Raw genomic sequence first — 25,333 nt, forward strand, 5'->3', positions numbered from 1 at the left:
GAGCTTTTCACTGATGAAATGGGGACCACGTCCACCACTTCATGCTGGGACCTCCTTTTCATGCTGATGCACCCTGACATTCAAACCCGATGTTATGAGATTGAGAGAGTTGTGGAATCAGAGCAACCGCCAAGTATGGAAGACAGACGCGGCTTGCCTTATGTGGACGCCATGATCCATGAGATACAACGCTTTGGTAACATTTGCCCACATGGGATCATACACACTAGAAGATGTGCAGTTCCGACAGTACTTTTTTCCATGTAATAATAAACCTAACGTCTGCTCTGTATGATGAAAACCACTGGGAAAATTCACCAATAATTCCACCCTTGAAATGTAATGAACGTCTCACCTTCACTTAAAACATAACTTCGATTCGGCGTTGGTAGCAGTCATTAGGCGGTCGTAAATACAAGTTTTGGTCGTTACTGTGGAGGTCTTACTGTGGAGGTCTTAAGGTCGGTCGGAAAAGCGGGGGGGTCACAAGTCGAGCCGTCGTTGAGTCGGGGTCACCTGTAATGACGTTATCCCGAGCAACTGCGGCCATGCCCACGGCATTGCGATTTCACACCCGTATGTCGTCATTGTAATTTTATTAAATTTTCTCTTACGAACTGACAAATGTTATCGACATCTGTCGCATTCAGTCTCCAAGTAGTTGTTTGCTGATTGGATCAATAGGCTTGTCAGCAAAGTAGTGCACCATTACGTTTTTGTGTATTTTTATGCTCACCAACACCGTGGATAAAAGTCCTTTGTTATTGCGAGATGCAAGCCACCCACTTTGATTCAGCACGTCAAATTGTATTCAATTCCGGGATGAAAACTATTAATTTCCTACTTTAGACTGCGAATAAAAGTGTGTGCATTGAAAAACTTGTTTTGTTTTTACCAATTGTTTTTATTATGACTTTGTGGTGGGTGGGTAGGTGGGTGTGGTGGTGGGGGTGTCTTGGGAGTGGGTGCTGCGTGTTGCACTCGTCCCTTCCCTTCTTCAATGCAGTCCATGGACCTTTTCACCCGAGCCATCGTTGCACGCCCTTTGATCTCGTCGTCTCTCCTCCTCCTGCTGCTGCTCGCACGTTTTTCTGGCCTCGCGTCAGCTAAGGGGCCGTCCATAAATGACGTCACGCACCTAGGGGGAGGGGGATCAGACATTTGTGACGATGTGTGACGATGGGGGGGGGGTTGAGAAATGTGACGTCACGTGGAAATGCGCAACTTTAAATAAATATAGACAACACGTTCTACTTAATAAAATACTTTTTAATAAATGTTTTCTCCTACAACATCAGAGTGCAGCGCCACATTCAATATGCACTACAGTGACAATAGTTTAAAGCGATTTGAAGCATGTTTTTAAAAAATTGGGGGGGGGGGGGCAGAGCTTTGTGACGTTATTTGAGGGGGGGTGGTCTGGCTTTTTGTGACGCCGTGTGACGAAGGGGGGGGGGTCAAAAATCGTTCAAAATCGCGTGACGTCATTTATGGACGGCCCCTAAGGCTTTGCCATCGTGCGGGGCTCGCGAGAGCGAGACGGGGAACTGTAAAGCCTCTCGCTCTCTCCCGTCGCGGAGGAAGCGATAACGTGAGCACTGCACAGGTAAGCGATACTTGTGTTTATACAAAAAAATAAAAAGTAAGTTCCGCTGTTGCAAATGTTAACGGTACTAAAACACTGACACGTCGAGCCCAGCTGCTGGCTTGTAACATGCAACCAACGGCACAAGCGTGGTACAGCCCCCTCTTGCCCATAACATAGTCAATTCATCTCAGGATTAAGCGCACATTCTCTGCATTCATCCAGAAAGATGTTACAGTCCATGTATCGGTTGTGCGTTGGTTGTGCGGTCGTGGTGGACTAACGCCGTGGTTAGCGCGCTGCGCTTCTACGATGGGGCCTGCCTGCAAGTTAATGAGCCGGTGTAATTATCGTGTACAAGTTTACACGGTGGGTGGGGGGGTCAACGACGTTGGCAGTTTCGATTTAAAGCTTTCGTGACTGCAGGGATTCATCTTCTTGGTTCTTTCGGTAAAGTCACGTAGAAGGGAAATAATAAAATAATAAAAATAAAACGTCGTGAGAATTCTTTTATTATGTTTTATTTTTATTACTTCATTATTTCCCTTCTACGTGACTTTACCGAAAGAACCAAGAAGATGACGTTGGCAGTGTGTGCGCGCGTGGACATTGGAGCCTTGCGGAGGCAGGGAGATGGGTTCACGCAGGGGACCGAGAAGAGAAGTCACAGAGACGTGCCAAACTGAATCGAATACACGGACAGAGAGAGAGAAACTTGCAGTCGTCAGGAGACCTTGAAACAAGCGCAGCGTGGAGACGGACGAGACAGGGAGATTAAACGAGCCGCAAATACTGCGCAGTGACAGAGATATACAACAGCATGGATAGATTCCCATACGCGGAGACAACACGGTCTGCTACGTACGGTGCGGAATGAGTTTCTGCCGTCGAGAACAAAGGATAAGATGCAGTAAATACAGGCAGCCAGAGAGACAAGAACGAGAAAACGTGCATGCACAGAGAGACATGGTGAGGCTTAGAAGCGGACACGTATACAGGTCACAAGAGAGAGTGACAGAGATGTGGACCAACTCGGGAAGAGAGAGAGAGAGTCGCAGAGAGGGACAGGAAGAGAGACCCGCCATTCAAAGTTTAAACAACGGACGCGTTTGTTTTATCCACCCCTCCGCACTGCCTCTGTTAAAAAAAATAAACAAATGTATTATCGATCTTGATTTGAAGTTTTCGTGACTGCAGAAATCCATACTCTTTTTGGTTCGTTCGGTAAAGTCGCGTAGGTACAATATAAATAAATCACGACGATTCGGGCGCAACACAAGCGTCCATCATTTAAAACAGTCTGCCTCAGCAGCAGACCATGCTTTCCCACCTGATGATGGACGCTTGTGTTGCGCCCGGAACGTCGTGATTTATTTGATATTATACCTACGCGACTTTACCGAAAGAACCAAAGAGTTTGTATTATGGGTGCCTCTGTTCACCCAACGACGCCAGGGGGAGCCGTGGCTACGCACGCCCGTAATCCAGCCCTGTGGAGGGCGAGGATTGGTGGATCGCACAAATGTTGCGAAACCCACTTCCAGTGAGCGAACCGAGGTCACCCTAACCCCTGTGGGTCACCGGGAAAAGGCAGTGCAGCAATTTGACGAATCTCCGTCGGTTTCCATCTGTCCGGGGATAGTGTTTGCTCCCTCGCGCCATGTGGGGTTTCTCCGGGTGCTCCGGTTTCCTTCCCTCGCGTATAATTGTTTTCTTTGCTGAAAACATCTTAAGATTAAAAAAAAAATACCCAATGTAGCAGGACCCTCCATGAAAAAGTACGACTTAGTGTGGCTTCCTGAAGAAATAAGTAACTCGTATAAATAGATGCACCAGTTAGCCAATCCGCAGGTCACGTCTGGTGGGGTACAGTGTGGGTACTGCCACTTCTCTCAGGCCAGCATGATAAGTAGACCAAAATATCGCCAAGAGATACCCTTTTCACAACAATGGCGTGAGCAAGCAATTGGATATACAGTACCTTTTAACCTTTAATGTTTGTGAAATTGCCAACACGTTGACTTTGGGATCCGCATGCATTTTGCCAACATTTTCAGGAAAGGGATATGTTGTCACCAACACATGAATCGAAAGTGTCCTGTATGCGACAACGAGGACCATTAAACCCCGGACTGCGGCACTGATCCTGACAACCCCTGTGCCTGTCTTGCCAAATTTTCCCACGCCATTACTAAACAAAGGAGAGCCTCCGTCAGAGGGAGCTCAAGAGAGCTTCTCTTCCACGCCGGTCAGACGTCTTTTGGAAGAGGTAGGAATAACTAGACACTATAACTCGCGCACGCGACCTTTTGACTGTGGTGTAAATATGTTTACTGCTGGGTAAACAAAGAGGGGGGGGGGGAGTTAATAAACGTGGCTATTGTTTCAACTGCCGTGTCCGGCCATTTCAATTAGAATCGAGCAGGGCCGCCCTCTGGTTTGCAAAGCCACTTGTGCTAACGATTGCAAACACGGAAGCATCCTGCCACGCAAGAGCCATTGTTTAAGATAATCAAAACTTTTCATTTTGCCAGGGAAGACCCACTCAGTTGTATAGCTGTTTTTCACAAGCGACCTGACCACAAATGATATCTCAACGAAGTGACTTATTGTTTGGAAATTTAAAGCAGCCAAATACTGTCCGATAAACGCATGTTTCTAAATGTGGAGGGAAAAAAAACAGAAGAACCTGGAGAAAAATCCACACGATCACGGGGAGAGAGACATTCAAACTCCCAAATATACAGGCGTCAGGGTCGGGATCAAACCCACGACCTCCTGCATACCAGGCAAGGTAGTTAACATCTCGCTGAAAGTAAGTATACCGCGACACGGTGGCGAGATGTTATGTTCCACACTGCCTCCTGTTCCTCTACCTTGCTTTCAAAGCACAACTCACGAATTGGGCCCTGGGGAAGACATTTGTGAGGAAGATGTAGGATATGAATAAAGTACTCTACAGTGGCACACATCCAGGGTGTGAAAAACATGAAAAAACGATTAAACCCGCAATTATCAAAACTCGAGAATATATTTGCGATTTTGTCTTAATTGTACACTAGAGCATTGTTGTGTACTCTATTGGCATTGAGCTCCTGAACATGTTGCCATACACACGAATATATTTAATACTGGTAGGAAACTCCTGGTTACACCAGCCCACAGGGGATTATTGTGTCCGTCTGTCCGTCGTGCAGGGAGGGGCTGGGTGGGGAGGGAGGGGCTGGGTGGGGTGGCTGTTTAAAGTGCAATTAGATGAAAAAAACATTCCTGCGGAGGGAGCTGGTAGGAACGTTGCGTTGCTCGGTCAATGGCCAGGGTCAACGGCTGCGTGGTGTATTCCGCAAATATGCCCGACTGTGAGGGCTGGCACAAGCCGGCGTGAGTAGGTTAAACATTGAATTTTATAAGGGCACCACGGGGTGACCAGCCCCTCCCCACCCAGCCCCACCCTCCCCACCCAGGCCCTCCCCACCCTCCCCACCCAGCCCCTCCCCACCCTCCCCTCCCCACCCAGCCCCTCCCTCCCCACCCAGCCCCTCCCTACACGACGGACGGACGGACACAATAATCCCCTATGGGCTGGTGGAACCAGTGGGTTCCTACCAGTTTAACCTGCTTCGTAAATTGGGTTACATTAGGTGATTGAGCTTTGGTTGGCCTTGCAAGCCTGCAGAGGACCAAAGACTTGCACACAACGGCTATCATGCCCACAACAACAACTTGCTGCAGATAACAAGCCATATATGTGCGTGTGTGGACTCTACCCAGTGAAGCAATAGTGTACTCATAAACAGAATGTGCGATACAGTTCAGTTCTAATAGATTTGTGTGTCAGATTGTGTGAGTAAAATGAGTGTCGTACACCATCCTCCACCAAATACAGCGAATTAGTAAATCTGTCATGCAAACTAACGTGCCAATTTTTTGCTGCTTCAGTCATAAATTGGCACGTTTGTTTGCTGCTTTAAATACCAAAGCCAAGGCCAACAGACGAAACAACAATCTCCGAAAAGTTCACATTCAATATGGGGAGCACATCCATCCACTCTACGCACCACCACCTTAGCACTTTGTTTATCTGTGGCTGAATATGCATGCTTCACCCACAGTAAACATGTCGACACCGCCCTAAATTATATGTGCAGAATCGTAACAGTTTGCCTGAGAGCCATCACTGTGTTTCCTGCCTATATGCACTATCCGGCATTGCGCCCCTAACATCAGGAGGAGAGTAGCAGCAGGTGACCACGACCGGCAAGTCCTAGAGTGAGACACCCGCCATCCGCTACATGGCCATCAGCCAGTACACCGTCGTCTCTCATCGAGGAACAACTTCTTGTGCTCCACTGTACCACTGACCACATCTGCCAGAACTTCCCTCTGAAAAAAATAATGGGAAAAATCAAGCGACAAAGGAGCTCGCATCTGGCTCCAATTGCAAATTGCTCACATGGCGAAGCCTAAACAGACTGAGAGTGGGTTTCGGCAGATGCAACTCTCATGGAATCATGGATGTGCTTGTCAGGAGAAGCAAATCATGGATCATCTTCTGAGATGCCCTGCAGCATCACAATGATGTTGGTTGTAACTATAAGAAAAAAGTGATATTAAATTATTAAATGTTTTCGATTTCTCTCCAAAATATTGGTGCGCTGAAGCATTAATACATTGGCACCTGTGTTAACATGACAGCTTTATTGTTTGTATTGGGTGGAGTAGGGTGTATGACATGGATTTTACATGCACAATCTGACCCAAACATCAATAATGAATCATAACATTGGTAAGGAAAGCTTATGTGTTATATTTACAATTCAATTAATATTGTTGTACGTTATTGTTTACCCCATTATTGATTAATCTATATTGAGTCCAAATGTGTAGCCTTTTTATTAAGTTCTGACGTTTCCTGTAGTTAATTGTCATTAGATGTTACAGCTACCATTTCAGCATATCTGATGATGATGAATGGATATTAAATATATTCTTATACTCACGTTTCATGCATCAAATTGCACGTGTAAAATAATAGTTTATGCAAATTATGTTACATTTAGGCTAATGGTTTGAACAAAACAAAAAATTTGAACAAATATAAAACATCACAAGCGACAGGGCACAAGTTTGACAAAATTGTTTTATTGAACCAATTCCCAACTCTGCAACACTTTCTGTCAACTAACTTTCAAAATAAGGGCCTCCTTATGCCGTTAAGCTCATGAGGGTTACTTGACCATACTTCAGTGCTGGTCATCGCAGGTTGGTGAAGACAGGGAGCATAGACATTGGAGTATAATATAGTACACCAATTACTTTTTGCTGCGCTGCCCTCTGCAGACAACCTAGCCTTGCATCAGCCTATAAGATAATGTTATATGCTGATGGTGATCACCCATCCAAACACTCTCCAGACTTAAACCTGTTATGATTCCAAGATCTGACGAAATCAGACACATTCCGGTTGATTTATGTCAGTTAAAATTGACAACCAGGCTTAAACTGTGAAAATCTCTCACCTGATAATTGTTTTTTTACCCTTTTATCTGGCAACAAAACTGACACCTATTTTACAAGGAGTCATGTTTGCATTGACCACAATACCTGCGGTCGGAATGCAAACAAAAAACACAACTCTGATAATGTATGCACTGTCCTTTAAATTGATTGGTCCACACCCGAGACAGTTTTTCTTAGAGCCTAGTCTCACATTGTGTTGGACCAGATGAAGCCAAAAGGCGCACAACTCAAAGCCAATGCACCATCAGAGTATGAGAGCTCGGGGTAAGCATTTACACTCTCACCTGCTTATATCATGGGTGGCTGCCTGGATTTAAACCCAGGATCTTAGATATGTGCCATCATCTTCAGAGTGGATGTTAAAGATTCCCCGACATTCAAAACGAGTAGGCAATTGTATGCCAGCCTCATGGTCCAACATATAATAATTGGGGCACCACTCCACCTTAATCTGTGACCTTTCAGTGAATTCTTTGTTTGTTTTCCCCCACAACTTGGCTGTGAGTTTTGCAACAAAAAATTCCGTGCCAAAATCATTGCCTTGGTCATAAGTGCTGCTGCTGATTAGGATGTCCATGAGATAAATGTACAGTATTGCCTCGTTATTCACGAACTTACTGCCCGCGATTTTGGCTGTCCGCGAATCACATCTGGAACTCGATACGACTGCATCGAGAGAGAGCAGGAAAGCAAGTGACGAGAAAAAGTGACGAGAGAGAAAGTGATGAAAGATAAACTGATGAGAGATGAAGTGACGAGAGATAAAGCTATGAGATGAAGAGATGTGTTATTATGATAATGTTCATATATTTAATAGATTATTTATGTATTTTTTTAAGGTAATCCATTAAAAAGCATTTCGTAGGCCAATATCATTATCCGCAAAAAATAGATTTTCACGCAAATCTCCAGAACGTATATCCCTCGAGAATAACGAGGGCAATTCTGCATACACTTGTGGTGTGTGTGCCTGCGTGTGAGTCAGACGTTGCAGGCTTTATAGGATGGCGCTTTCCTCGTTGCCGTCGAGCAGCTGGTTGGTGACGTTCCGGGACCCGCGGGAAATATGGGACCTGCACCCGACATTGCTCATCAATGAGGTCACCGTCTTTTTGGTGGCGGCAGCGAGCGCTGTGCATGCAATCCGCAAGGGCGGGCGGTGAGGTTTGCGCACTCAACTCCGGAATAATTGATAAGAATAATGTAATTTGTAACATGCATCATATTTCACAGTCGTAGATGACCGGAGCCCGGTGAAACTGGTGGGCCTTTAAGTGTGTCTTCAAAGCAAGTGTAGATTAAATCTTGAAAATGTTTATCCATTGAGGTTATCATGAAGGCAATATGTTCTTTTGTGAATGGAGATGTTGGTACGTTGTTCTTATCCAATTAAGTTATTTGCGAGTAATTGTTCAGGTTTGCAACAATCAGACCGTGATGCCAACACACATGGCCTATTGTTTTTCAAATCTGGGTTGGAACAAGCCGGAACACCGTAGTGGGATTGAAAAGTTTCACTCGACTGCATTCCAGAAGAAACGAGGAACAAGTGTGGCGGCAAAACCATATGTTATTCTGAAGGGTGTGCTTCTGTGTGCGTGTGAAGGTGGCGGTACATGTGGGTGGGTATAATTCTGCATGGCCTCATCGTCGAGTCCATCAGCTACCTCCTGCCAAACATCGACAACTTCTGGCATGCGCAGAGTTCCACAATGCTCCTAGGTATCTCGTACAGTCCGCAACGTAAAGCCAGCAGCATCAACCTCCACAACCCACATCCCATCGTTGGACCAACAATAGGCTAATGATGGTCCAACAGTTCCAACCACATGGCAACGTTGGGCCAACATTGGCCCAATAGCATGTTTATGGCAATACCGCCTCTGTCTTCTAACACTCTCAGTATATATGGTGTAATACAAGGTGATCCATATGAAGATACTCCACTGATGTCTAATAACCCTATTGCTCACGGAATAATTTCTCATTTCAGGCAGTCTTTGACTTACGAACACTCGACTTACGAACATCGGCACTTACGAACGAGCTTCCATAAGATTTTTTTTTTAACCATCTGACTAGCGAACTCACACTTGCGAACCTAACCATGGAACTATTTTGTTTGCATGCATATGTGTGTATGTGCGTGAAAGTGATTGTGTGTTTATGAAAGTGAGTGTGATATGGACACAGTCCCATCGGCGAGCTCCTCCTGCAGGCATAGCCTGCATTGGCTGGGGCATGTAGCCCGCATGCCCAGTCACTGCATGTCAAAACAACTCTTTTTTTACTGAATAGAGGGGGATAAACGGGCATAGCACAGGCTAGAGAAGAGGATATGGAGCTGAGTGGACCTGCCGATAACTCGTATGAGCGATGTCAAGATCGGCTTCTGTGGAGGAGGCTCATGAAGGCTCCTGGCAGGTTTGAGGCAGTTGCCCTCCAACAACAGCAGAGGGCGGAGGAGCCTCCTGCCAGCAAGCCTTCGACACTTCACGTGGCCTCGATTCGCGCATTGCCTGGCACAAACATTGGAGACGTCACTGCCACTTTGTGGCGAATGACGGTTGTTGTTTTGCGCATATGCGTGCGTGTGTGTGCGTGCGTGCGCATGCCCGTGTGTGGTTAGCAGTAGTACAATGTTTGGCGTCCTGTGCTACGAACCCGTTAATCTGAGTAAATCTTTGCTCACGACCAATACTAGTAACGATTCACTGAATGGGTCCTGAGCCTCCCCTAGGTCGACTCAGCCTCAAATGAGTACATTATGCGGTGTGTAAACATTGCCACTAAACATCGAGTCTAGGCGGCTGGACGTGGTGCTGGCCACCCACCCCCCTCGTGTGCCGTGCCGGCCTTCATAGGTGCTCGCTAACAGCACTTGCCCCAAGGTTATATGGGGAATCGTTGTTGTGTGTGCATGCGTGCACATACCCCCGTGTGTGCGTGTACAATTGTGGGGACTCATTTACACCCCCTTCTAACAAGTAAGCCAGCCAGCATCAGGACTCAAGGTAAGTGAAAATAAAACGTGTTTTTTTCATGTTACTTTATTTTGGTTTATTTAATAGACAATATCACAGCATTACATATAAATGTTCAATAAGTATTCTTATTTATGAGTTTAACAATGCTTCCGTTTTTTGTTGAACTGTAACACATTTTATAACACTGACCGTATTGGCATTTCAATACAGGACATTTTTGATTTCCGACTTGCGAAAGATTCGACTTATGGACGGCTGTCAGGAACAGAACCCGTTCATAAGTTGAGAACTGGCTGTACATTTTTCCATAATGCTGCTAAGCTGGCTTGGAAATAGGGATTATTGACATAAGTCACTACCACAAGAGTACACCTATCCATAATAATTATATTATTTTTAAAGAAACAAATTTCAGACATTCTGTGTCATGTATTTATAACGTATAGGCTTGATTACTGTAACACATTAATAGTCTCCCAACTAATACAGAATATAGCCGCCAGATTTCTTTTTTACTAATAATGACCAGTGGGAGCACATTTCTCCTGCGTTCAGAGATTATACTGGTTGCCGGTCTACTTGCGGATCATATTTAATATCCTGCTTTTAACAGGTATAAAATAAAATAAATTACGACGTTTTGGGCGCAACACAAGCGTCAATCATCAGGCGTATACCTACGTGACTTTACCGAAATAACCAAAGAGCATGGATTCCTGCAGTCAGGAAATCTTCAAATCAAGATATAAGGTCCTGTTTATCACTCTGATCTTTTGGAGAGATATGTAGCTACCAGATGTCTTAGTTCCAGTGCACAGAGTCTTGTGGCTTAGGAGGGCGCTCATTCCGTTGTCTGGCTCCTAGGTGGTGGAACGACCTCCCCATTGACATAAGGGAAGATGGTAGTCTGTGCACATTTAAACGGTTGCTGAAGACTCATCTCTTCAGTCTGTCACAAATCCCTATGGGTTGATCTGTCTCTCAGCTTGACACCACTATATGACGGGTCAGTTTATGGGGCCTGTTTACTCGCTTGCGGAGTTGGTTGATAATCAGTTTTCTTTTGCGTTGTGTAATATACATTTTTATTGGTGTAATTTTATATACTTTTTAATGTGTTAAGTGGTCTGTGAACATTGTTTTATTGTGAAGGGTGCTATACTAAATAATGTTTGATTGATTGTTCCCCTTATAACTATAAGCCTAAGAACATGTTTAAATGTATTTTTTATAAGGATGGATATTCATGTTCATAGACATTTTCCCAACTTTTGAGGGGTATATTTTTCTGTTAGCTTTCTCCACTAAATGCTGTCTTGAGCCATCTCTAAACGCACTGAACTGTCCTGCATATCCTGGATCATGACTCAACTGATTTCTAGGCATTTGCCCTGGTGATTCCATATTTATCACCTTTATTCTGATGTAGTTTTCTTATCGTCTCACTCGTTGTCCTAGCATTCCGAGTTGACTTAATTTCAGCTTGTATGACCTGAGATAAGACAAGGCACTATAATGAGAGACTACAATTATTGTGGGATTTGTCTTCCAATAATATACTAGTTGCCCTTTTGATATACCTTGTGTCAGAGAAAGACCCTGGGACATTGTCGGAATCTATTTATGAATTCCCATAAATCTTTTTTTACGCACATTCAAGACATATGTTTTGATATGTTACATAGAATATATTCCGCATGGCAGTCAAACATTTCTTATATATTTCGACATGGGGTAATCTAAACAAAGTGAAAAATGAATTCGTGACTAATAGACTGCCAATTATCCTCAATTGGTGACCAAACAACTTACTAGGCTCGAGAATCCAGTTTAATTTCAGGTAGATCTAGTTCCATCCATTGGTTTTGGTGGTGCCAGCTCAGTGCCCTGACACATTATTAGCCCTTTGAACCACATTGTATAATAACTTGTTTGCGTTTTCTGTACTTTGTATTACATTTTGCAGTGTGCGTTTAACTGGAACTTAAAGTGGAATTCTGTGTGTGTTACGTGTTTTTATGCTTTGTTTGCAGGCCAGAGACTCCCAATGCACATCATAGTGCTCTACCCGATGATGATTTACCATGCGTACGTAGCCGTCAATCACATGGGTCTCCCGTGGTGGGCCGAGCCGTTCGCCGTGGCACTGGGAAATTTGCTCATAGACATACCCTTCGACATCATGGGTCAGTTTTTTTTCATACCAATCGTACTAACGGTGTCATACAAACCCATCGTGAATGCAAAAAAATGTGTTCCCCTAAATCATCTACTTCCCAACAATCCTTGTCTTCTAACCACGATCCCCTTCATACCCCCCGGCTAAACACTGATGTGAATTATACACATAAAACAGTGTATGTGAAAATCTAACTGTGTGTAAATGTTATATTCGGACTAAAAAAAATGTACGAGTCAGACAGTACAAGCGAGACAGAACATCATACGCAGAAATTTTTACTGGTAGGAACCTCCTGGTTACACCAGCCCACAGGGGATTATTGTGTCCGTCTGTCGTGCATCCAAAAATGGGAGGGGTGGGGCTGGGTGGAGTGGGGAAGGTGAGGAGGGTGGGGAGGGGCTGGGTGGGGAGTGGAGGGTGGGGCTGGGTGGGGGATGGGAGGGGTGGGGCCGGGTGGGGAGGGGAGGGGCTGGTCACCCCGTGGTGCCCTTATAAAACTCAACGTTTAACCTACTCACGCCGGCTTGTGCCCGCCCTCACAGTCGGCCATATTTGCGGAATACACCACGCCGCCGTTGACCCTGGCCATTGACCGAGCAACCCAACGTTCCTACCAGCTCCCTCCGCAGGAATGTGTTACTCTGAATCATAACAGACCATCACATTGTGGGGTAGTGATATGTTTGATGCCTATCAACAATTGTCCTAGGTTGGTTGATTGGGTCATTCGTGGGGTGAGACACGGGGTGATTCTCTCGAGTGGTTAACCTGCCCGGGTGAGTTACTGTATTGGTGAGCCACTGGGTGATTTCTGTCAGTGATTTACTTGTCCGGTCGATTCACTCTCTCCAAATGCAGGCATCAAGATGCTGTGGTGGACATGGCATGATACAGACCCCAATATATTTGACCGCCATTACTGGGTTCCGTGGACATCCTACATATTCCACATGACATTCTCCTTCAACTTCACGATGCTCACCAATGCCTCAAGGTATACACACACCCACATGATTGCACACACATTTACACATCATTATCGATATATTATTCTATTGTGCATATGCTCTTGCTCTATGTAACCCCATCACCCGCAGTGCATTCTGGCTCTATGTACCCACCTCACCCACCATACTCTCTGGCTCTGTGTACCCCCATCACCCAGCAAACTCTCTGGCTCTGTGTACCCACATCATCCCACTATACTCTCTGGCTCTGTGTACCCACATCATCCCACTATACTCTCTGGCTCTGTGCACCCCCATTAACCACCGTACTCTCTGGCTCTGTGTACCCCCATCACCCACTATACTCTCTGACTCTGTGTACCCCCATCACCCACCATACACTGGCTCTGTGTACCCCCATCACCCAGCATACTCTCTGGATCCGTGTACCCCCATCACCCAGCATACTCTCTGACTCTGTGTACCCCCATCACCCACCATACTCTCTGGCTCTGTGCACCCCCATCACCCACCATACTCTCTGGCTCTGTGTACCCCATCACCCACCATACTCTCTGGCTCTGTGCACCCCCATCACCCACCATACTCTCTGGCTCTGTGCACCCCCATCACCCACCATACTCTCTGGCTCTGTGTACCCCATCACCCACCATACTCTCTGGCTCTGTGTACCCCCATCACCCAGCAAACTCTCTGGCTCTGTGTACCCCCATCACCCACCATACTCTCTGGCTCTGTGCACCCCCATCACCCAGCAAACTCTCTGGCTCTGTGCACCCCCATCACCCACCATACTCTCTGGCTCTGTGTACCCCCATCACCCAGCAAACTCTCTGGCTCTGTGCACCCCCATCACCCAGCAAACTCTCTGGCTCTGTGTTACCCCCATCACCCACTAAACTCTCTGGCTCTGTGTACCCCCATCACCCAGCATACTCTCTTGCTCTGTGTACCCCCATCAGTGTGCCCCAATCACCCACACATACTCTGCCTTGCAGTTCAGTGTTATTTTGGAAATTTTTGATTCAGCTCATATTCGCCTATGCCAAAACTGTTGCTGATCTGATCCCTCCCCACCTCGTCACCTCTTCATTCCCCTAGGTGGCTGCTCACGGGCAGCTCCTCAAGAGACAAGGTTGGAGGTAGTTTTATCGCCGAGGTGCTGACGGTGCTCATCCCTGGTTTCCTGTCCTTCCCCGTGGCGGTGGCCACGCAGTTCACGTTGCTCTACCACGTACTGCACGACATCCTTGAGATCCACACAGAGAACCTGGTCTTCACTCTCATAGGTTTGTGAACACGGCCGGATTTGCAGAGGGGATGATTGGGCCCCCAATATATATATATATACAGGCAGTCCCCGGGTTATGGAAGGGTTTGGTTCCCGAGAACGATCTGCAACCCGAATTTCGGAAACTGAACAATTTCCCCCCAGAATCGAAATAAAATCCCATAGCCGGAGACAGTTGTGCCTCCCCTACGCGGCTACTAGGTTCGTTTTCTCTCAGTACCCTATCTCGCTGTCATTCGTTTTCTATCGCTACCTGTACAGTATCATTGTGCATACACTCTGCACCTCCTATGATTCTTTCATTTAATCGAATATCTACCCTAACACTACCCATAATTAAAATAATCGAACATATACCATATCCAATTGTTTATGAATATCACGAAATATTTTTATATTCATTGTTAACAGAAAGCAGTCACTACCGAATGTTCGTTTACCGTGCATTAGGCTAGGCTTAGACTTCTCTGATGGCTGTTGGCTGACACCATAAGGTCTCGACGTAATTGTGTTAAATAAAGTACGGGGCCGTCCATAAATGACGTCACGCACCTAGGGGGGCGGAGGGGGGTCAGACATTTGTGATGATGTGTGACGAGGGGGGGAGGGGGGAGTTTGAGAAATGTGACGTCACGTGAAAATGCACAACTTTAAATAAATATAGAATTGTTATAACGACACTAATTTTGATACATTTTCATTATTAACTATTTGCTTATTTAAATTTACTAAGGTCACCTTTTATTTATTCCATGAAGGAGCATTTTGTTTCTCCATGGGAGAATGGAGAAACATACATTTTGTAATTTTTGTTCAATGATTGCTATTAAACATTTAGATTCTAATGATTCTACCAGGGCTTTTCATTATGTGGAATGAATATGTGATTGTTATAATTGTACTCCCCATTTTACTTCGTTCTACTACAAAGTTTCAACTATTTGTTTAATAGTTACAATTACTTTAAATATTTTATAATTATAAGATAATTTCAATATAATATTCTGAACATCTGCAGTTTTAGTTAGACGTTGAATATTTTCAAGTGAATATTATGCTAAATTTCACCTTTCCAACACCTTTTAATACGTGTTTTCTCCTACAATAGAGTGCAGCGCCACATTAAATATGCACTACAATGACAATAGTTTAAAGTGATTTGAAGCATGTTTTATCTTCAAAATGGAAATATGGTTTTGGGGGGGGAGGGCAGAGCTTTGTGACGTCATATTTGAGGGGGGTCTGATTTTTTGTGACGTCGTGTGACGAGGGGGGGAGGGGGAGTAAAAAATCGGCCAAAATAGCGTGACGTCATTTATGGACGGCCCCTACGTACAGTAAATAAACTTCAAATGAAGAAAACTATAAATATAAACATTGGGAAAAAGATAGTTCTAAGCATAGAAAACGTGCAATTAAGTAATGCTACAAAAGGAAAATAATTACGTAACGCTACAAAAATTTCCATTTATCTTAATCCTTATGAAGCTCGGCTTCTGTGAAGGCGGCATTTTGACGGAGCGAGGCATAAGGTGGGGGGCTTACACCTCGCGGGAAAGGCGGGGCTTACACCTCGTATTTATCCGCAACCTCACCGCGCTGTACATTTTGCGCTTACGTAACCAACACAAGCATTTCCACGTATTGCATTTTTTTTACATAATTTATGGGAGCATTTCCATAAAGTCGGATTTCCGTAAGTCGGGTCTTCCGCAACCCGGGGACGTACTGTATATATGTTAAAATGCAAACCTGTAGTGCTGGAGCATAATTAAACAAACTAAATCCACCAGCCACAGCCTCCGAATCATCAAAAAAATAAAGCAATGACGTGTTAAAAACGATGTATTTTTAGGTAAAACACCTATTTACATGAGGGTTTCTCAAAAATGGATGTCATAGGAAGTGACATCACACCTGAGTTCACTTCCATGTTTTACTTGCCAAAAGTGCCACCACGTGACGTAGTTTTAGCGATTATTAAAATATTTAAAAGATCAATTACAATTATGATTTTACTGATGGTACTTCATGATAGAAAGTCAAACGCAATTATACATGTTTAAAGTTATCAAAATCACTAAATGTAGTCATGAACAATGTGATTTATTAAAGCTTTAAGTCAAGATTTAAACTATAATTAATAAATAAAAATATCCAAATATGAAGAAATATGCCAGCAAATCTGATCTATGAGAAAAATAAAGCTGAAAATTCATCCATCATGTGTATAAATTAGTTTTTGTTCATGCAGATACACTTAAAAAAATGTAGAGACGTTGGTGTATATATGCATCTATGTATGCATATGCTAATGAGTATGGGTGTAATAGAGTTGATTAATCAATTAATATAGATTTTTTTAAGCGCCCGATGCATACATTGAATTGTATGTGTAACAATTTCTATGTTACAAATTATGTTGACAAACTTTACGTGACCCTATCAGTCGCTAGAGGCTGATACTTTCGACAAATTAAAAAAAATACATGTTCTTGAATTGCAAACATGAATCATGACACTGTATCCAATTTAGGTGAATTAGCACATCCAGAGAGGATTATAGCAAAGGAGATGGAGTGATGAGATTGGCTCAAGTGCAGGTGGCGCGTGGATTGTTGTATCACAGTACCGTGAAGGATAGCAGCAACTTGGGGGAAGGCTTTATCCAGTCGTGGCTAAATCGTGGCTGATGATGTTTATGAGTGTGTGTTTACCCATGGGAAATGGAAACACAGTGTCAGCCCATTGCGTAAAAAAATCCTGCAACTTGAGTTAAATTCTGACTCATGGATGACAATAGTAGCAAGAGAGATTTTAACCGGTCCTAGGCCTCCCATAGATTTACTTAACTTTGAATAAGAATCTGTTGCAATGTATTAACATCAGCACTGGGCAGGCCAGGGTCGCCAGGCATGGATTTGGCCACATAACCCGTTTGTGTGATATTCACCAAAACCTTGCACTTCGTTGATTTGAGTATTTGCACCAAATTTATTGAGGTATAGTTCGCAGCCAATTGCGCCCCTGTGAGTTGATCATTCGCGGTTGGTGACGAGATTCCTGTATGCATCGTAACTGTACTGATCATGATGCCGCTGCTGCGGAAGAACACACGTGCCGGTCTTGCCTCCATCATGTCTCCCAAGTGGCTCATTGCGGGTCCCAGGTCACTTTCCCAGCGTCCAGTGAGACGGGGAGCTTCAGCCGTCCACGATTTACGTAGTGGTAGGAGTGTTACACTGTGTACATACATTTTTTTATTTCATGATTTGACTGTACCAGTTATTTCTAGATTGCAAGGGTCCATACTCTTTGGTTTCTTCGGTAAAGTCACGTACAGCATTTTTGCTGTGACGGTTCCACCTGAAGACGGAAGCTTGTGTTGCCTCCAAAACGTCGTGATTTAATTTATTTTCCTTTTTGTTACCTATATGACTTTACGGAAAAAACCAAAGAGTATGTACAAGTTATATTTCACACTCTAAAAAATGTTAATATTTTACATACAGATTCTTCCTGTTTCACGCTTGGGTTAATGTAGTGTCAGATAAAACAAGAGAAGGGGGTGTCGTATTTCGAATCGTGAACCGAACTCCAGTTTTCTCCTTTGCCTTTGACTTTACGGGTCCCGGATTTGCTGATTGTGGCTATTTTCAAGAACGTAACACCCGCGATGGGCAAGGATTTGGTGTACCAGTCCTAATTGGTGCTTGCTAACAGTATATCAAGCTAAACAAGGTATCTTTGCCATTTGTATGCCTACTACCCACTTTAATTATTCCATTTTGCGATTCACTTCAATTATGTGCACTAGGTGTCGCTGCCCCTATGTGTGTCTGTGTGCAGCTGTCTCCATGCTGATGGTAAGGGTCACTTGCTGACCGTGTTTGTGTAGCCTTTTACACGCTGATGTTGTGGGTCACTCACTAACCCTGTGTGTGAGTGTAGTGAATTATGTGCTTATTGTGTATCACCCACCACTAATCCCCTATGTGTAGAGATCTACTTTCTGACGGTAATGGTCACTCACTCATTCTATGTGGGTGTGTAGCAAATTTATGCTATTATTTATTTTCATGACTTTTTTACCTTTACTCAATGTTTTGACTCCGATGTTTTTATGGCTTGTTGTTGTAACTTGCTGACCCACCCCTACTGGATATATGTGAAAACGAGCTTCATAGCTCATCGGATTCCTCCAGTCTAAAGATTACGATATGTATGTTGAACTTCTTTCGCACCGTATGGAGCCAACCATGATAATCAGAGTTGCGCTGATGACGTGAGTCACTTACTTTTCCTGTGTGTAGCCTTCTTCGCGCTAATGGTGTGGGTCACTCACTGACCCCCGTGTGTGTGCGTGTCTGCCTGCCTGCCTGCAGCCATCTACGTGTTCATGGTGTGGATTGGTGAACGTCACGCAGACAGGGGGGCAGGGAGCAGAGCCGAGAGAGGGAATGGTGGGACCTGGCTGTTGGGCTGGCTGTCGCACGAGACTGCATGGGCCATGCTATTGCACTTCATTGTTTACACCTTGATGGTGCGATCCGTGAGCTCACACGCAAAATTCCACCTCCGATTTAAAGCTTTCGTGACTGCAGGGATTCATCTTCTTGGTTCTTTCGGTAAAGTCACGTAGAATGGAAATAATAAAATAATAAAAATAAAACATAATAAAATAATTCTCACGACGTTTCGGCCACAACGCAAGCAGCCGTCCTCAGGTGAGAGAAGACAGAGTCTGAACGTCACGCAGACAGGGGGGCAGGAAGCAGAGCCGAGAGAGGGAATGGTGGGACCTGAATTCAGACTCTGTCTTCTCGACAGACCTGTTCTTCACCTGAGGACGGCTGCTTGCGTTGTGGCCGAAACGTCGTGAGAATTATTTTATTACGTTTTATTTTTATTATTTTATTATTTCCATTCTACGTGACTTTACCGAAAGAACCAAGAAGAAAAATTCCACCTACCACCACAACCACAACGTATCCACTGCAGCGTGAAGGCCTCCGAAAGGCGTTGCTGCCTCTTAACGGTCCTGCGGTGTAACATCGCACCTGCACACGAGCTGATTTCATCTTTCCATCTCTGCAGCAGACGTTCCCTTCAGGCGTGTTCTCTCCTCTTCGCCTGTCACGCCATAGTTATTCTCACCCACCGGTCATCATCCCTTATCGTACCTTTACCTGTCCTGCCAAAGCCCACTTAATTTGTATTGACAGCCTGTGTGCATTCTCCAATCCATTTTCCTCTTTTCGACTCCCAAGCATGCGTCTCTCCACACTTCTTTGCATGTTTTTTCGTTATTGTTCCATATTCTTTGTTAGTGCCAACATTGCATAGTAGCGAGTAGTACAATGGCACGTTGCTTCACATGTATCAAGTTCAACTTGCCAAAAGCACCCTAACCTGCTCCCATCAGCCTATTTCATCATTTAGATTTCAGTCCACTTTCAATAACTGCCCGAGGTATAAACATTCTGCTGTGTTTTTCTTCTGTGCTCCTCCAAAAGACATAGTACGTGATTTGTTGCACGTACATTTCCGTTTTGATTTTATTCATCTTGAGTCCAACTTTGCATCCTTTAGGAACTTCTTCAAACATTGCCTGCAGTTCATTCCCATTGAACGTGTATAACGATTATGCCAACAGCAAATGTGGGATGGTTAATATTTAACCATCTTTTCCATGTTCTCGTGGTTGCGTGAATATTTCTCCGGTTTTCCCTCCACATTTAGAAACATGCGTTTAGAGCATTTGGCTGCTATACATTTCCACATGATAAGCCACTTCATTGAGCTATCATTTGGGGCCAGGATGCTTCTGAAAAAGAGCAATATAGCTCAATGGGCCGACCTGGTAAAATAAAAAGAGTTTAGTACTAATAGTTTTAACCAATTCATATTTATGCATTCATTTCTCGGACAGGAAAGTGCAGGTTGGGTAAGCGGGTATATGCTAAAGGCCTCACGTGGGATATTTGTGTTGTAGGCATACTTCGCGACTCCTCAAACGCAGCTGTCAATCGGGCTGCACGAGCCGCTGGGCCCATGCGATGCACCGGACGTCGTGGTCATGTCGCCGCTGGGACAGGCGCTCAGCAAGCGTGCCTACCTGTGCACCAGTGACTACGACGAGGACTACTTGAGGTGCAGACGACGCAGCCACACGGTGGAAGTTTGTGGGGTTTCCTACTCGCTAAAGGTTTCTACCGGTGGTTATTGCTTGGATTACAGATTGCATCCGTGAAGTTTGTCGGCCTTCCCGCCCCCCCCCCCTATTCATCACGGATAATTATATTAAATCAGCACATCTACTGCCTACTGATTCAGTACTGGGCCTACTACTGTTTGTGCACTGCTGTGTATTTAAAGATTCCATGAGAAGCAGCATACAAATTTGTCACTGTTGAAGGGAGGAAACCGCAGATTCAAAAATACTATGATTTTTGTATGAATTGCTGTTGGTGCCTCTTAAGTGTGACATGGCCTAGCAGGTAGCACATTCATCGTTTGTTTCATATATTCATGGTTCCAATTCAGTGGCTGCCCTGATTATTACTGCGGATGTAATAAGGATTATAACACACACAATTCAATGCACATAATGAGTGTAATAATATCAATCACTGAAATCATTGCATTGTTACACCCCTACTAATTGTATCTCTGCAATGTAGTGGCTGTCTGTTATTTGTTTATCTAATTCACATCGATGTATTCACAGTATGGATTGTAACTGGCTGCTCAAGTCACATAATCTGACCCGGCAGAGTGTGACAGCTCTCCCTGACAGCAATGGAATTACTCACTGGTAAGTGCAATCACAAACATAGTGATGCCCTCTTTATTCTTCTAGATTGTTTAGGGAAAGTGTTGTTCGGGAGCAACTACTAAGACCATCACAGCACACAAGCCAGTAGTGTGGGCAGGACCTCGCCTAGCCACCTTTGTCTCCCTGATGCTCATGTTTACAGATGACTGCGAGGTTTAAACTCGGTGTGGGCCTCTTGTAAGTCAACTGGCTCCGGAAGTAAGTACTTGCTCTGGTGGATATCAGCAAAGGGAAATCTAATAACCCATTTTCCTGGGGCACATTTGAGCCAAGGCAGAACCAAACTGTGATTCGCTATTCATATTCTTTGGGTCTTTCGGTAAAACCACGTAGATAGAAAAGAAAATCTAAATCACGACGTTTCGATCGCAACACAAGCAATCGTCTTCAGGTGAAAAAAAAAGATTTTAATCCGACTCGGGGCAAGCAGCAGATTTTATACATGTTGTGATACATTGTGTCAGTACACTTGCACCTACCACCGCATTGTCTACATGCGTCACGACTCGTTCATTGTGGGCGATATCAGCAGCACACCTTGGGTTCTGCAGTGGAAGAATAATAAAATGATATAAAACTATTTTTTTTTATTAAAGTATAAACGATTTTTTATTTTAGCAGGTAAGGCCCGCTTGAGCTATATAGCTCTTTTTCAGAAACGACCCGGCCACAAATGATAGCTCAACGAAGTGGTTTGTCACGTGGAAATGTATAGCAGTTAAGTGCTCAAAACGCGTGTTTCTAAATATGGAGGGAAAAACCAGAGGACCCGGAGAAAAATCCACGCGACCACAGGGAGAACGTGCAAACTTCAAATATACAGGCATCAGGGTCAGAATCAAACCCACGACCTGTAATATCCATAATGGAGGTTTTTGGGTTAGATCGCGTAAATATAAATGTGTCATTCAACACACCACCACAATACACGGCCAATTAGTAAGGTTTGTCACGTAAAGAAAACATGCCAATTCGTTACTAGTACAGCACACCGGTGTGTAAATCCACAACATCTACAATTCGAATATGACATTTCGCCAGTATTTACAACCAGCATCTTCAGGCGACATCCAGAGTTATGGAGAAATCCTCCTGTTTCGGTCTTAAATAGAGACATAAATGCGATGTCGTCAATTGTGTGAGAAGCCCCAGCGAAGACATCAGCTTTATCTGCTTGATTCGGAGTTTCTCCAATTTCCTTGTTTGAAGAAAAGTATCCTCCACATAGAGGTTAGTTTAACACGTAGGTTTTCGTGACCAATATCCATAATAGAGGTTTTTGGGTGAGATTGCGTAAATACTAGGCAAGGTAGTTAACATTTCGCCACCGTGACGCCCTAAACACAATGTGTTGCCTCCTGAGCTACACCGGGGCTGGCTCCGCATGGCCCTGGTGTGGCTCGTGTTTGTACATTGGAAAAGCGGTAAAAGATGTTTGGTAGAACCCGGTAGACCATCAACTTCTCTTTTGTGCCATGCCAGCCTTGTAAGATGCTTCTCTAGAGGTTGCCCGTGTTACTGCGTGAAGGGGAAAGTAAAGCTGCCGCTGGATGGTGAAGAGCTGTGGAGAAATGTGAGCTGGAAACAACTACGTCTCGGGCAGCGCTTCAGATAACTATGACACTGGGTCATTTACTCGCGAGCGATATATTAATTACGCATGACATTCGCGACTCGTGTGGTGTGGAGAGACACCCATCCTGCAGTGGATTGACAAAAAGGGTATACATGTGCATGCACTCATTATTTGTTTAGCGCATTATGTCGTTATGAAGAGCACTGCTAACAGGTACGATCCGTGTGTGTGTCATGCATCTTGAGCGATAGTGCAGTAGTTGGCACACTGCTCTATGAACCCGGTGACCCGAGTTATTTTCCCGCTCACGACCAACATCAGTGGTAAATATCTGAATCGGTCTTGGGCCTCCTCTAGATCGACTCAGCCTTAAATGAGTACCCTGGTGTTGTTGTGTGGTGCTGGCCCACACTATCCCTTCGTATACGCTCTACCGGTTTAATAGGTGCTCTCTTACAGCCCTTGCCTCAACAGTCTGTTAAGAGCTACGTGGGTGATCTTTGTCTTTTGTGCAATGTATGCAGGTACGCTGTGTGTGGGAAGCCATACCCTAACTCGTACGAGTACATTCACGCCGTGGGGATGCTGTGTGCCGTGGGGCTCGCGTTTTTCCACACGGCATTAACACCACGCCCGCAGCCTGGGCGATTGGCTAAACGCAAGAGCAACTAGTGGAGCACACAAAAAAACATGCGTACACAATTACAAATATATACACACACACACATGCAATTACTAACACGTACACTTGCTGCTGTGTTATTTACATGCGACTCGACGCGTTCATTACATACGACGTTGGTGGCACAGCTCAAGTTCTGCAATGGAAAATAATTTGGTGGATTCAGGGTCCAAATTTGCCAAATATGGCATGGCGTAGTAGTAGCACATTGCAAGCACGGAGCATTAGCAACACGCGCATATGCACAATTAAGAACATATGCACACAATTATTCACGTCCACACACATACACAATTCCCAACATGCACAAAGACAAAGATTCTCCATATACCCTTAACATACTTTTGGGGCAAGTTCTGCTAGTAGTAGCAGATTACACGCACGCAACATTAGCAACACACGCATATGCACAATTACGAGCATATGCACACAATTATTAACGTGCACACACATACACAATTACCAAAAAAGACAAAGATTCTCCATATACCCTTAACATACTTTTGGGGCAAGTTCTGCTAGTAGTAGCAGATTGCACGCACGCAACATTAGCAACACACGCATATGCACAATTACGAGCATATGCACACAATTATTAACGTGCACACACATACACAATTACTAAGAAAGACAAAGATTCTCCATATACCCTTAACATATTTTCGGGGCAAGTTCTGCTAGTGAGCACCTATGAAGACCAGCAAGGTAGACGAGGGGGTGGGTGTCTAACACCACGCCCGACCGCCTTTGTCTCCCCAGTGTCGATGTTTACAGACCGCACCAGGTACTCATTTGAGGCGACAGAAGGGGAGGTCCAGGATCGGTTCACATAATCGTCACTGGTGTTAGCCGTGAGCAGGAATCGAACTCGGGTCATCGGGTTCTTAGAGCAATACACTAACCGCTACACTTCCACTCCCCACAATTACACACACACACAATTACCAACACACACAAAACACACAAGAACATCTGATAAAGCATGGATGGACAGATATATACACATGCAAACAAATATTTGCAAGAACTCGCCCATAAGCTGGTTGGTGATTAAATCTTGATTTGAAGCTTTCGTGACTGCAGGAATCCATACTCTTTGGTTCTTTCGGTAAAGTCACGTATTTTATACCTACGTGACTTTACCGAAAGAACCAAAGAGTGATTCATAGCGTTCAAAGTGTCATGTAATTGTTTCTATTGACTTGAGGCAGCAGACCCACATGGCTTAATAGTGTTTAACAAGTGGGCACCTGCCTTTGCTAAAGTACAGGTTCGGCAGCTTCTAATATCAGCCATATATTTTCATATTAAATACACATGAATTAACAAATTTTTTTTATTTCGTAAAATGTTTGTGATGTTAGCAGCATTACTGTCATAATAAAAAAAAATTACTGTGAATCGGATTGTGATACAGAGTCGTGACAATTCATCAAATCCCGTAGGGGGGGGGGATGTTACGCCCGCACTGAATATAATCTAATAATAAGACCTTAAAGTTTTCACTGATGCACCGTTGTGATCTGATGACTTATAGCAAAATAGATAAGCAGACAATGTCTCCTTCATTTCCGCACCTCAGATTAGCACGGTTGGCTACGTACGATACAAAATAAGTTCAACATACATATCTCTCTCCACATGAAATAAAAAAAAATATCTTAAAACACAGCCCGTCCACCCAACGGCCTTCTGGGTGCATCC

At 44.4% G+C, this 25,333-nt stretch overlaps 1 protein-coding gene across 3 annotated transcripts; it reads left to right on the forward strand.

Annotated features, from left to right (window-relative positions):
- The first annotated feature begins 1,481 nt into the window (after positions 1-1,481).
- Positions 1,482-25,030, forward strand: LOC144737357 (uncharacterized). Of its 3 annotated transcripts, XM_078620026.1 has the most exons (10): positions 1,482-1,606; positions 8,091-8,264; positions 8,712-8,827; positions 12,126-12,278; positions 13,133-13,268; positions 14,344-14,531; positions 18,919-19,076; positions 20,529-20,686; positions 21,264-21,350; positions 23,472-25,030. In XM_078620026.1, the coding sequence occupies exons 2-10, from the start codon at positions 8,110-8,112 to the stop codon at positions 23,617-23,619; spliced, it is 1,299 nt and encodes a 432-aa protein (XP_078476152.1). In that variant the 5' UTR covers positions 1,482-1,606; positions 8,091-8,109; the 3' UTR covers positions 23,620-25,030. The 3 variants fall into 3 exon arrangements, with proteins under 3 accessions (XP_078476152.1, XP_078476157.1, XP_078476165.1); XM_078620031.1 differs by lacking the exon at positions 8,712-8,827; XM_078620039.1 differs by lacking the exons at positions 1,482-1,606; positions 8,091-8,264; positions 8,712-8,827 and adding an exon at positions 10,962-11,098.
- The last annotated feature ends 303 nt before the right edge of the window (positions 25,031-25,333 follow it).

This window comes from Lampetra planeri, chromosome 3, assembly GCF_965212315.1.
Source record: "Lampetra planeri chromosome 3, kcLamPlan1.2.h2, whole genome shotgun sequence".
Lineage (NCBI taxonomy): Eukaryota > Metazoa > Chordata > Hyperoartia > Petromyzontiformes > Petromyzontidae > Lampetra > Lampetra planeri.

Bases quoted from the DNA above. Each gene is read 5' to 3' on its own strand.
- LOC144737357 (XM_078620026.1), top strand. From the start codon at position 8,110: ATGGCGCTTTCCTCGTTGCCGTCGAGCAGCTGGTTGGTGACGTTCCGG. The intron at 12,279-13,132 runs GTCAGTTTTTTT...CTCCAAATGCAG, and splicing joins CATACCCTTCGACATCATGG to GCATCAAGATGCTGTGGTGG. The intron at 13,269-14,343 runs GTATACACACAC...TCATTCCCCTAG, and splicing joins ATGCTCACCAATGCCTCAAG to GTGGCTGCTCACGGGCAGCT.